Source organism: Ooceraea biroi, chromosome 6, assembly GCF_003672135.1.
Source record: "Ooceraea biroi isolate clonal line C1 chromosome 6, Obir_v5.4, whole genome shotgun sequence".
In the NCBI taxonomy this organism is placed as follows: domain Eukaryota; kingdom Metazoa; phylum Arthropoda; class Insecta; order Hymenoptera; family Formicidae; genus Ooceraea; species Ooceraea biroi.
In genome coordinates this window covers 2,003,638-2,017,051 of record NC_039511.1, presented here as the reverse complement: position 1 = coordinate 2,017,051, position 13,414 = coordinate 2,003,638, and the positions used below count along the sequence as shown (strand labels likewise).

The 13,414-nt window shown below is 41.3% G+C and overlaps 2 protein-coding genes across 3 annotated transcripts; one reads left to right on the top strand and one right to left on the bottom strand.

Annotated features, from left to right (window-relative positions):
• Positions 1-23: 23 nt before the first annotated feature.
• Positions 24-927, bottom strand: LOC105276553 (splicing factor 3B subunit 6). The gene is made up of 3 exons (XM_026970817.1): positions 767-927; positions 530-648; positions 24-432 (listed from the first exon to the last, which is right to left on the bottom strand). The coding sequence occupies exons 1-3, from the start codon at positions 797-799 to the stop codon at positions 207-209; spliced, it is 378 nt and encodes a 125-aa protein (XP_026826618.1). The 5' UTR covers positions 800-927; the 3' UTR covers positions 24-206.
• A 151-nt stretch (positions 928-1,078) lies between these two features.
• LOC105276410 (ubiquitin carboxyl-terminal hydrolase 8) lies at positions 1,079-12,163 on the top strand. 2 transcript variants are annotated; one of them, XM_026970815.1, is made up of 12 exons: positions 1,079-1,710; positions 1,790-2,134; positions 2,226-2,587; positions 2,702-3,602; positions 3,827-3,996; positions 6,033-6,168; positions 6,288-6,443; positions 8,464-8,694; positions 8,810-8,914; positions 8,983-9,195; positions 9,351-9,709; positions 9,887-12,163. In XM_026970815.1, exons 2-12 carry the CDS (start codon positions 1,871-1,873, stop codon positions 9,999-10,001), a joined length of 3,012 nt encoding a protein of 1,003 aa, XP_026826616.1. In that variant the 5' UTR covers positions 1,079-1,710; positions 1,790-1,870; the 3' UTR covers positions 10,002-12,163. The 2 variants fall into 2 exon arrangements, with proteins under 2 accessions (XP_026826616.1, XP_026826617.1); XM_026970816.1 differs by lacking the exon at positions 6,288-6,443.
• Positions 12,164-13,414: the final 1,251 nt, after the last annotated feature.

Here is a 13,414-nt window from a genome sequence, read left to right as displayed (position 1 = left end):
GTTCAAGAAACAATGCAGAAACTGCAAAAAGAAATATATATTTTTTCGTGTGCGATACTCGACATTTGACATTTAGTATAAAATTTAAGATTAGATTATCTACAGAACTATATATATATATGGAAATATGCATATATATATATATATATTTGTATATAACTATATAATTTGTTTTATATTAATACCTTAAATGTACGTATAATCAATTATTTTTTATCATCATTTAAATTATATTTAGTTTTCAATTTTTCTAAATCGTCCATCTTTTTATCAACATCAATTCTCTTGAAAGCTTTGTTGCTCTGATAATATAAGACCACTAAATAACGATTACAAACGTTAAAACCGCTCAAGTGATCGCATGCATTTTTTGCATCAAATATATCTTCGTACACAACAAATGCAGTACCTCTTGTTTCAGCTGTGTTGCCTCTAAAATAAGAATTATAACGATGAAAACACGTAACAATTTTCACATAAGATTTCACACATATAAAATATTTAATCAGGTACATGATACGCTACTTACACCCTGATTTGTCTGATAGCTCCGTATTTGCCAAATATATCGTACATTTCTTCAGCTGTAATCTTGTACGGTAAATTTCTTATGTACAAAACTCTGTTCACTTCTGGCGGCAGCCTTACCTATGCAATAAAAGTTTTATTAACGTATTAGCAAACAATCGAGTTAGGTTAAGATAAAATTATTGTAGCATTAGTATCGTAAAACTTGTTAACAATATGTAAATTTCTATATACTCACGTTCGCACGTCGTTGCAACATTGCCATAGTCATTTTGGAAACTTAGATTTTTCTATAAATTATACACAAAGTTCTACAAACAAAATTTTCGACCGTTCACTTGCGTGTAATATCAGTGCTTGGTGTTGAGTCCCTTCTAGGGACTTTTGGGACTAGGGATTTTAAAGCCGACTGCCAGAGCTGTCAAATCAGATAAAAATATCTACAGTTTCCGGTTACGCTGGAATGTAATGTAATGCTGTAATAATTTATTATATTTGGTTGAATTATAACAAAAGTGAGAAGAGAAAATTTTATTATATATAAACGTGACATTTAAATGTTGATATTTAACAAGAAAACTTGATTACGTCAGATCAAGAATTATTAATTTACAAGATTTAAAAATCAAGAATTGTCAATCGTTATCTTATTATTATTTCTTATGAAAGAAAACGATAAATAAAAACTTTCGCGAAAATTTGCGGAAATGTGATTTCCTAGAAAAGGTTAAACTTCACAATTCGCCGTCAAAACTTTATCTTGGTGTAATTGTTACGTACACTTCTCGCTACGGTTGGAGTAAAGTGAATACACGCTCACGCGGCACGCCTGGGAGGAAGCGAGAGGAGGAACGGGAAAAGTGCAGAAAATGCAAATGAGGGGAACAGGCGGAGCGTCGAGTTACGTACGAGAGGTTTGACGTCGCGGTGTCGTCCGGTGCGCCTAGTCAAGAGAGAGAGTTGCCGTCCTGGAGGTACGTCGTCGCTCGCGGCAGGACGGGTTATAATCCGTCGACGTAAACCTGACACGTACGATCCACGAAGATATTTCAAGTCGCGCGATCGTTCTCGTTCGCGGCGCGAACCTGCAAATATCACGTCGGCATTTCCTTCGAGAACGATGACGCCGAGGAAGGCGTGAATGACGGCACTGGTGCACGGCGTTTCGGAGCACCTGCCCAGGTACGTTCCCTTCTGCGAATCACTATGAGCTAAGGCCCTAAGTAGATTAAGCGATTAACGCGTATCCTTGGACCGACAGCACATCGCGCCGAACACGTCGCCAGTGTCACTGGATGCTCCAATCTTGCGGCGAGGATCGAGGCTGCGGGAGCGAGCAACGATGCCCAACGGAGCGAATTTGGGGTATACCTGCTTAAATGATCTCGTGAAGCAGGCGAGAGTCAATTATGCGGGGAAGGAACCGCGCAGCGTGTACCAGAGGCTTCCCACTATGCGCCAGAAGTTCGAGGTGGCGAAGAGGAACGGTGACGACGAGACTGCATATATCTTCTCGAAGAGATGGCTGGACACGGTCGAGTGGCTGAAGAAAACTCAGGATTACAAGGACGGCAAGTCCATCTCCACCAACATGACCGTCGATCAGGTAAGCAGCAGTGTATGGCAGTGTATGCCAGAGTGACCAGCCAGATAACTGTGTGCCGCCGTGCGTAAATACATGAATGTTTGTATTCTAGATAAATGAAGTGAAAAACATACTTGCAGACTTGAGGCAAAAGTTAGAGATACGCTATGAGCATAGTTCCAGGAAGCACAACGACGCGGTGGAGAAAATGGAGGTGGACACGGACGGAGTGGATGCGGCAAAGGCCTACGCGCCGAGTGGCGATATTAGCTTGAAATTACCAGAGACCCCGACTGACGATCCTCTGTACGGCGACAGTGACAACTTTATATCGTGCAATCAATTGTATTCTCTATCGCAAAAAAATAACAGCAAGTATTTGATCATCGACGTCAGGCAGAAGGCTCACTATGACAGTTCCAAAATGACGTTCAACAAGTGCATCAACATTCCACAATCGGAAATTAAACCGGGGTAAGTACATCTCGCGTAATTTTTTTCGCTTATAACTTTCTAATTTTATAAAATATCCTTTTTTTCAATTCATCGGCGCGCTTGGAACGTTCATCATGGTGTGTTCGCTTTCAGAAAGCTGGGCTACAAGTTCGCGAATTGCTTTCATAAGGACAAGCAGTCACTCGATTTATTTAAGCATCGGTCGGCGCAGTACGTGGACGTAATAATCCTGGTGGACTGGAACACTACGCAGGAAACTTTGACGATCAGCACTTATCTGAACATACTGAAGGACATTTTCGAGAAATGGGATCCCGGCACAAAGTATAAGAAGATCAAGATTCTCAACGGAGGCTACCAAGAGTGGCTGATGACGTATCCGACGTTTACAACGAATTCCAATGTGGCTGTGCCCGAGTTCAACGACGTCGCGAACGAGATTTTGGATTTCATTCCGATTGAATATCCGGATTGGTTGCATTCGGATGAAGAGAACGAGGACTCGACGAAAGCGCAGAACAAGCCGAGCAACGCGGCGACTGCCGTCAAGGACGTGGACATGGAAATGGATCACGGTGACAAGAAGTCCGCGGCGTCGAAGCACGCCAGGTCGAACAGCAACGACGTCGTCTCGCCGGCCAAGACCAAGAATTTCACTAGTCACGTGACGATTTTGATCGACGGCAAACAGTTGCCGTTCCGCGGCGATGCCGCGAACGCGCAACAGTTTGAGAACCCGGACGCGCCAGCTGCTCAGCACAAGGCACCGTCGCAGAACGAGATCAACGCGAAGCCCGTGATCGATCGGAGCAGCAAACCGGCCGCGCTGAAGACGTACGATCCGCGATGCAAGGAGGTGCTGAGATTCATGAAGGAGCTGAACGAGCTGGCGAAATCCAAGTCTAAGTTGGCCGAAGAGCTGTTCAACCAGGAGTACGCGCTCTACTCGCTGCGCGACGACAAGTACAGCGCCAGCGACGAGCAGTACATACGCACGGATATCAAATCTCTGAAAGGCAAATTGGACGAGATGGTGCTTACGCTTGTTACTTACTTTTAATTCAGTCGTTCGATCATTCATTAGCCGTGATCCATTGGCTCTTGCACGCAAAATGTGGCAACACCGCCGTAGGTGGACACTGCTTTGCATTTCTACCGCAAAATACGTTCAAGAGCCATAATCAATCTCGGGATGATCGTAATAAATTATCGATCGTCGACGATTGGCTTCTTTTTATCGATCTATTTCTGTTGCAGCACAAGATGTACCTGACAGTCGAGAATGAGTTTAACGTGTACTGCAAGGAGGCGGACGCGATCAAATTCAACCCCACCGATGACAACGAGAAGACAAACCTCGAGTTCAATCTCTCTCTGCTGAAAAAGAAAATCAAAGACATCGAGAGCGATCGGAAGAAGTTGCAGGAGTGAGTACACGTACCGGTTAATTAATATTGCAGGGGAATTCTATTACATTTTAACAGCAAAAGGAATCAATACGAGCCACAAGCAACGTGGTAGCCGCGTTTTCCTCTATTATTCACGCTCTTCCGTATCCATGTCGCGAGGGTTTTATTTTCCCGCGCGGTGCGAGGGCAACGAAAAGCGATTGGCTGGGAACACCTACCATTTTCAAATTAAAAAGCTTAGCTTCTTTCCACTCTGGATGATATTGATAAAGCGATCGGTTAAGTATCACCGTTCGTCACTGTTTACATTGTCCTATGCCCAAGAAAATGGTAAATAGTGAGCAGTCAGTCGAGTGATTTGACACGCATGAAGACGCTCACAGATTTGTGATACACAATAGACCGATATGGATCAAGTGACTCGATATATTAAAAATTCTGACTCGCATCTTGATGCTAGTATCGTTTCGTATTACTTTAAGTGGATTTTGTTCGTTCTGTACGTTCCATGGCTCGTATGATTCTTATTGTGTTAGCTTACAAGGAGATACCGCGAACTGCTAACTCAACTTTCGAATGAGCCATAGTGCATTCGAAATGAGAGGTCGAGGGTATAAACGTTATACGTGTTAGAGCTTTTGGGTGTATGGGCCTTAGGTTTTGGAGAAAAATGCTAAATGTGAGCATTTTCCAGCTGTAAGGGAAGTATGGGTAGCTAAAATTCAGCTTGGAGCGCGCTAGCCTAATGGTTAAGCGTGGGTCTGGTCTTTTTGCCATCCGTGCAAGCTGGCATTCGAGACCGCGTCGTGACAATTTTTTTCTTCAGACGTCTCTGTTCAATTAAAATTTTTTACTCTTTAAGTAATAATTTATTATGTAAATAATTATTTATTATGAGGTTTTGTTAAGTATTTTTCAGTTATTTATGTATAATGAAGAATAACAATAGTTTCTGTCTTTTTATGTCTGTTTTTTTATTATATAAAAATGTAAAATTATAATATAAAAATTTATTTATTATATAAAAAAATCTGACATTGCTGTACAGTGTTGCGGGTGATAATTTGCATGTGCTAACTGTGACGCATACCAAGCGAATTCAATCATTTTTTGAGATACTTTCTGGAAAATATTTGTTCTCTCTAGCGCATGCGTGCAACAACGACCGTTAGGACTGTGTTGGGTTCTCTTGGTCATTATTCTCGAGACTCTGTTAGTCTCCGTTTATTCTTTGCGTTAAACATCGAGTTTGTAGAGCTGTAAAAATGGAAGCAAGTGTGAATCCGTTCTTGAAAGAACATATCTTCAACAGAAAAGATTCAAAAGAAAATTTAGTTGATAGCGTTGCGTATTTTAAAGGTAAATATTTTGTATATATTTATAAACACATTGATCAGTTATGTTTTCCACCCGATGTACGTAACAATAAATGTACCACGTGTCTGCAACACGCGGTTTCCATTTATAAAATGTTCATGGTGTGCGAAACATGTTTTCAATGTTTTTATATAGATTATCAAAATTGTACAGCCATGTCAGAATTAATAAGTTAAAAAAGATATAAAAAATATACAAAAACTATTGTTATTTTTCATTACACATAAATAACTGCAAAATATTTAACAAAACAGTATAATAAATCATCATTTACATAATAAATTATTATTTAAAGAATAAAACAATTGAACAGAGACGTCCGAAGAAAAAAAATTGTCACGACGCGGTCGAACCCAGCTTGCAAGGATGGCAAAAAGACCAGACCCACGCTTAACCATTAAGCTAGCGCGCTCCAAGCTGAATTTTAGCTACCCACACTTCCCTTACAGCTGGAAAATGCTCACATTTAGCATTTTTCTCCAAAACCTAAGGCCTATACACCCAAAAGCTCTAACACGTATAACGTTTATACCCTCGACCTCTCATTTCGAATGCACTATGGCTCATTCGCAAGTTGAGTTAGCAGTTCGCGAAATCTCCTTGTTAATGAAATCTGTGATTAGATGGGGCACATTCTTTATTATTTATATAACTGGCATGTTCATACGTGGATGCAGAGAACTGTTAGTGAGGGAATACCGGGAAAGAACGAAGCAAAATGAAGTCGACGTTTACAAAGAACCACTGAGAATCGATGGTTCGTCCATCAACAGCGGCTTGGAGCGCTCCTACTCGAGCCCGAATCTCCTGCAGGTACGAGAAATCCCGCGGGTACAATACCTACCCCGTCCACTTTCTTTTGTTTTTTATCTACATTTACAATAGCAACCGCATAATTACACACGAACATTTCTTACGTTCAATTCCATTAGTTGGGAGATCGTAAAGCACCTCGGGTAGATAGAACTTCTAAGCCACGTATATCGCCTCGCAATAAGAATGGATCTATTGGGAATGAAAACGTCAAAGTGTCTCCTCTTAGTTGGGGGAGTCGGGAGGAACGAATGACTCCTATTCACGGCAGTGTTGTAAGTACTTATCCAGACAAAAAAAAAAGAATCGTACGGGCGCTTCCGGCAAAATTGCAAATTTGTGATCGTAACGTTGTCGCAGCTTTTTGCTTTCTCACTTACCGCGACGGTCTCAGATCTGATGACAATCACGTTCCAAAATATGTGATAATTTATTCCAAATTTATTGTTTAACGATCGTGGTGTTGGGTCCTCACTCTTCTTCTTTATGTAACGCTTAGCATAAATTGCGTGTGCTGCGCGCGCGAGTGTGATATTTTAACATTAGCATGGTAATTATTACTTAGAATATAGTGATACGGTACTGTTTGTCTCCTCCCTCCCGTGTATGATAATTATTTTATTTTACTATTACCTTTACCATTAACGTAGTCATTAGGATTACATGGATACATGAAAGTTCTACATTTGTGTATATACATATTTGTTCTTTATCTGAAGCATAGCTGAAAGAATGTAAAAACTAATTGCCCGAGTTTTCTTCACTTTAATTCTCTTACAATATTTTGACAGTAACATCTACGTAAACATCACTATCATCAGGATCGGCAAACACGCGCGAAATCAGCGAGTTCTGGCACGTGTCTCGATTTCTCTCGTGCGACTTTATCGCACGGGAGAATGAAATTTCTGCGATTCGTGGGTCACGCGTCACACTGCACGGGCACATGCAGCGTAACACAATAAATGTGTGCGCGCAGGTGTGCGCACGTGGTACAACTTGACACTCGCGGGGTTTCTCAATCCAATCCGCAGATGAACTGATGATTATTGCTACGATACACACGTGCCAGTGTACGAGAAACGTTTGCCAGATCCAGCATCACCGGTCGCGGCATGTTGGTCTCGGCTTTCAAAAGTACCCGCGAGTTTTTGTCTCACGCTATTAAAAAAACGCTTATTATCAGAAGGCGGAAGCTAATCGTGATAAAAAGTTGATTATCCGAGATCAATTAAACGATATATTTGTAATATTAATCTATCAATACGAGCTATAATTCAAATGTGAATAATGTGATGAAAAATGCCAGACTATGGGGTATCTGCAAAGGAAATGCACCCCGTTACAATTGTTCAATTACTTTAGGAAGGTAATTAATGGTGGAGAAACAGAATGTGCTTCTGCGATTTGTATCTTATTTTAATGCTTAGGTGATACATTTGAGGATTTTTATTTAAGGGGACTTTTATTTGAGGATTTTTATTTAAAATTTTAATAGTTTTACTTAGTTTTAATTACCTTTGTTATTCTTTCACGTAAAACTGTGTATTAAAATGTATTTCTGTTTTTTTTTTTAATTATTACATCTAACGATTTTCTTGGTAGCTCGCACTATACTTATTTATCGTGCGAAACTAACAATTTAATAAATATTAATAAGAATCTACGACTGTATTCATAAAATACTATATTTGACCGTTAAAAAATAATCGTGCTGTGAAAACAGCAGTAAATCTCTGAAAACATAATAAATGACAGATTGGTCATTGGTGTGTCAGCGCACCAAACAACGGTCTTACAAGATTTGATTGTCTATCGCGCGTTCATGTAAATAGATCGATAAACCCGTCGTCGCTTATTACGTTATGCGAAAGTAGTTCGTGCGGTTCAGCAACTGCGAAATTCGCATTTTGGAAAAGGATCAGTCGCTCGTGCAGTTGCCCTCTCTCTGTCCAACAATTTCGCAATAGCGCGAATCGCGTTGGAACAGTTTCATAATATACAAAATTTTGCGCGAAGTTTTGCCGTATATGAATGCTACAACTCGTGCTCGTCAAAGTTTATTTTCTTCATTCGGATGTACGCCTGTAAAAGGCATGCGAACTGAAAATGGAATACTATGTATAAGAGACAAGCGGTAAAGTTTAGACTTTTCGATGAAAGGCTTTAATTAACGTATCATCTTTTCTCATAACGTGTGTGTGCGTGCGTGCGCGCGCGCGAGTGTATGTGCTTACGTTACGATTGATTGCGATGCGTCTTACCGGCGTGACAATCGGCCTGTTGTACTTGCAGCACCCAGGCATAACCGGCTTGAAGAATTTGGGCAATTCTTGTTACATGAACAGCATCATTCAGTGTCTGAGCAACACTACGAACTTGGCCAAGTACTTCACCGATGATTCGTACATTGACGATCTCACGAATTACGATAATACGCAAGGCCAAGTCGTGGAGGAGGTGGCGCAAGTAATTAAAGCGCTATGGAGAGGCCAGTACAAAAGCATCTCTCCTCACGACCTAAAGGTACCTTGATCCTCACTTCCGAATCGCGCGATTTAATTCTGCCCGTTTTTCAAGTAAGCGCGCTCGATTTTTGTCATGTCGATATCATCATTTTCTCATTCGTCATCATTGCCAGGGTGCGGTAGGGCAATACAAGGTGCAATTTGAGACTGAGGAGCAACAAGATTCTCACGAATTTCTCATGTTCCTCTTAGAATGGATGCACGGTGAACTTAAGAAGGTAAAAAAAACCCGCGATTAACGATATAACGAAGATTGATTGCAGAGATACTGGAACTTTATTCGTAGGAAATGAGAATTCCGACACAAGCCTCGCTGTCTGGCGCGGAGAAGGAATGGTACAAGTCGATGAATTACCAAAAATCTATGATATCAGACTTATTTTTCGGACAATTAAAATCCACTATCACGTGTTTATTCTGCAAGCAAGCGAGTATTACGTACGAGACGTTTAATAGTTTAACAATGTCTTTGTCTCAGTCCAATCGATGTACTTTAAATGTGAGTATTTTACATTAAACGATTGAGTTTTCGATGATAACATGATTTTTCTATGTGTAATATATAATTAAATTGTCTAAATTTATTTTACTTATTAAATCTAGTAAGAGATGAAAAAGCATGCGTAATCCGAGCGTTTTGCTTTGCCATTTTAGGAATGCATGGACAAGTTCGTGTCGGGACAGAAAGTGAACGGATGGAAGTGTCCAAAGTGTCAAACGCCTCGTGACGCCATAAAGAAGTTCGATTTTGTCAAGCTCGCGCCTATCGTCGTGATTCACTTGAACCGTTTTGGCGAGAACGGCGGCTGGTTCGAAAAGCGCAACATCGCCGTAGATTTTCCCCTCGTGGGCTTCAATCTGAAGCCCTACCTCGTCTCGGAGAACAGGGAAAACACGATACCAGCGAACAACATTCGCAATTACAATTATACCCTGTACGCGATGTCGAATCATTACGGGACGATGGAAGCCGGCCACTACACGGCGTTCTGCAAGAACGCCACTCAGAATAAGTACGTAGAGAGCATTGACTTGCTAACGACGGAATTTTTATTATTTTATTTATTTATTTTTTTGATAAATATTTTGTTGTATTAGTAATATGTGCATTGTTTAATATAAATGTTGGAATTTAGAGACTCTTGATGTGGCGGCAATATAATGAACATTTTCAATAAATATATTTGCAGATGGTACAAGTACGACGACCAGACTGTCACGGAGGTGTCATCCAGCCAAGTAAAGTCTCAAAACACGAGTGCCTATCTACTGTTTTACACATCATTCCCGAACAAGATTATGTAGTATGAGGACACGTCCGGTCAGTCCGACGTGATCAAGATTCAATCGTGACGAAAGTCTTCAGTGTGACATCACTTAATGGATTACACAGAAATGTGATTTTCGACGCTCTGTAGATATTAAACAATTCTATTTTGTATGATAAATTCTGTGCACGAGCGAAAAATCGTATAGGGGCTGTGACGGCACTGAAAGCTTTATCGGTGATGGCATTCGTTAACGATATATGTAAATATGTACGATGGTATGTACTATGGCAATTTCCCTGATTTTCCATTGCAGTCTCGCATCAGAGAGAGAAAGCGAGATATAGTTGTGTTCGAGAATATTTTAATACGTTGTATAGCTTCATATAATTATTAATTGATCGATATACAGAGAGATTGCATAAAGTGATAATGTTACTTACAAAGTTTGAGAGTACATAGAAAGTTCCTCGTGTAACAATCTTTTCTGCTTTCCTGCAAACAATTAAAAAAAAATATTGAGATAATCGAAAAGTGAAAAAATTTAATCGCGAAAATTGCAAAAATGTTTATACTTTATGTGTGCATAAAATAACAATGATGTACTGTATAAAGTCAAATATTTTATATTCGCTTTTGATCATCTTGAATAATTTTACACGCAGGATAAAACAGGAGAGAAATACATTGTATGTAAAATGATTCTTTATTCTTTCGAAAATTTTTTGCAACCGATCTCCCATTTGACTGGAACGTTCGTGTGAACATACTTGTATGTATTTTCAACTTTTGCGAACGATTGTGTTTACGTATGCGTGTATGTATGCGTCAATCTATGCGAACGAATAGATGTATAATGTATAATTACATCCTGTATCCCTAGATATAGTAGACAAAGATTATACTTATGGCAATATTATTTTTTAGCAATGTTATCTCGCAGCATCGTGTGTTAGTTAATAGTCGGAAGTTGATTTTGTTCGCTTACGCGTACGTCGAAAGCGGAAGCGGAAGGGGCCATAGTTCCTTGCCTTATCTCAGCGTCAACTTACGAATGAAATAATCCGTGGAATTCGAGTTTTTCAAGTCTGTCGTGTTTGTAACGTCATATTTTGCACAAATCGTCTTGGAAATTGTAAACGAGAAGGAACGGTGTTGTTGGCTGATGTAAACTAGCTGATGTAGATAGCATACGTACACTTTAGATCGACTAGCAGCATTAACTGCCTCCCGCGCTGCCAGTATTGTTGCGACTCGACTGTTTTCTACTTGATAACGATACGCTTCACTGGAGAACGCGAGCCCCTCGAGGAAGGGAAACGGAGTTACGTGGGCAACCCCGTTGCGCGAGCACCGCACGATCGATTGCGAGCAGCCCAAAGAGTTACGTTTCGCGAACGGTCCCCGAATGTAACGTTTTGATATTTGGAAAATTGTGTCAATGAACGAGAATATAACGTGTAATGCCTAAGGTTCTCGAGTGCAAGTCGATGTACTCCGTTGTGTTGTGCGTTCGGTATCGCCAGCGTGTGAGAAGCAATTTACACTCACGGACTCTAGATTTTCAAAGAACTTTACGCCAGACTCTCAACTCAGCTAGTTTGTCACGCGCATTATTGCCATATACGATATATTTTATCGTTACCTACGAGACGTTACGCGACGTCTGATGTCACGATAATAATGATGTTGATGGATATTATTATGTTAATAACAGCAATACACAACTCTGTGCAATGTACTTTTTTTCTTTTTTTTTGGTCGCTCCCTCTTGTGTGTCAGTAGCGAGTGTAGCTGCGTGCGGTAATTGTTTCCACGTTTCTTATTCTGCACTTTGACGTTGCGTTCCATATAGTTTTGCCATTACAATGTTTAATGACCGACGTGCTGATACTTTCGAGTAATCGAAGAAACAAAAAAAATGTAATCAACTGCCAGGGAGAGCGGGACGTCCAGCAGGATGTCCTGAGGGGGACTCGCTGCACTATTGTCTAATAGTCTTTTAATGCTGATTTATATCTGAACACGATTGCGATACGAAGTGTGCGAATTGCTTAATCGCCAATGCGAAATCTCAAACTTCTGCAAACATGTGTGAGGCAAGAAAATCGACTTTTCCAAATGAGCATATTTCAATGTATTTTTATCAATCTCCATGTATACATCTGAGAAACGAGTCTCATTAAATATTTCTAGATACATCGGTGTGCGATATGAAAAACCTGCGACGCATCAATTAGACGCTACGATACGGCTCGTTCCACGATTCGAAACGTAACAAGAAAAATTGAATTCACGAATCGTGAATTTGTCATTAAAAAAACTTGGAGTGTTTTCCATTCTCTATTTGCAGAATGAAGATACGCTCAGAATTTATGAATTTTTCCGCGACGATTAACGTTCTGATCGACGTGCTTCGCGAGGTGGATTGTTTTACGCCGCCTGCATATGCGCTTCGTATCCGCTTATTTTGTTTCCTTTTTCCGCGCCGAGTGCAGGCTGGATGTACGCACGACTGATGTCATTGCAATTAGCAATGGGGTGGCCGTTCCGCGGGCACCCCTCGCGGAACTGCCAAACTTCGTCGCGCCGTTAATAACACCCCCGCGCAATCTGTAGCTCAATACACGTCGGCGCCGATCGGAGCCTTAATCGGAAACTTCTCGCCATTTTTCTCACGCCGCCGTTCTCGTTAAGACAATTTATATTCTCTTATCCTTTAATGCGACTCGCGCCCCCATCACCCACCCCTGCGCCCCCATTCCTGCGTCCCGCAGGCGGCGGGGGCGCCCGCTCGGCCCAACTTTTTCCATATTCCAATTAGGAATATTTCCCATTGATTTAAGGGCCCGGCCGCCGAAGGCGTGCGAATATTAACGGCTTAACACCGCGATAAATTTACAGAGGCCGATATGCCGCTGGGGTATTCGTCCCCCGGGGGTGGGCGGGGTCCCCGTCACCCCACCCCCCTGGAAGAGCGAAGAGGGCGACGTAAGGACCGCGCGCGCGCTTATGTATGCCGGCACTTTACGAGTCGCAAAAACTCTCGTAACATTAATCACCCTACTTATTCGAAATCAATACCGCGTGACTGCACGAGTATGAGAGCGGGCCGCGCGTGTCACCGCCTGCTTACGAGTGTTTCTTTCGGGCCGCCTCTCGCCCTCCGACCGCTCCGCGAAAAATGAGGGAATACTCCGTGCCAGAGTTGTGCGGAGGCGTCCGGGAGTCGTTATGCGGGTCTCGGATGAGGGATTGAAGTCAAGATGAAGCACGAGAACTTTGTGTAATTTTGCTATATTGTTGAACAGCAGTCCAGGATTGTAATTATCGTCTTGTTGAAACATCTTTTACAGTTACCTTGTAAACTGTCGTTAACATTCTTCCCTTCTGCATTTGAGAACAAAATTGTTATTTCAGGTCTTTAATTTATTGTTTGATTGACGTTAA

Coding starts and splice junctions, on each gene's coding strand:
- LOC105276553 (XM_026970817.1), bottom strand. CDS start 799: ATGACTATGGCAATGTTGCAACGACGTGCGAAC. Junction 649..766: donor TGTTGCAACGACGTGCGAAC/GTGAGTATATAG, acceptor TTTATTGCATAG/GTAAGGCTGCCGCCAGAAGT. Junction 433..529: donor GCTATCAGACAAATCAGGGT/GTAAGTAGCGTA, acceptor TTCTTATTTTAG/AGGCAACACAGCTGAAACAA.
- LOC105276410 (XM_026970815.1), top strand. CDS start 1,871: ATGCCCAACGGAGCGAATTTGGGGTATACCTGCTTAAATGATCTCGTG. Junction 2,135..2,225: donor CCAACATGACCGTCGATCAG/GTAAGCAGCAGT, acceptor TTTGTATTCTAG/ATAAATGAAGTGAAAAACAT. Junction 2,588..2,701: donor CAATCGGAAATTAAACCGGG/GTAAGTACATCT, acceptor GTTCGCTTTCAG/AAAGCTGGGCTACAAGTTCG.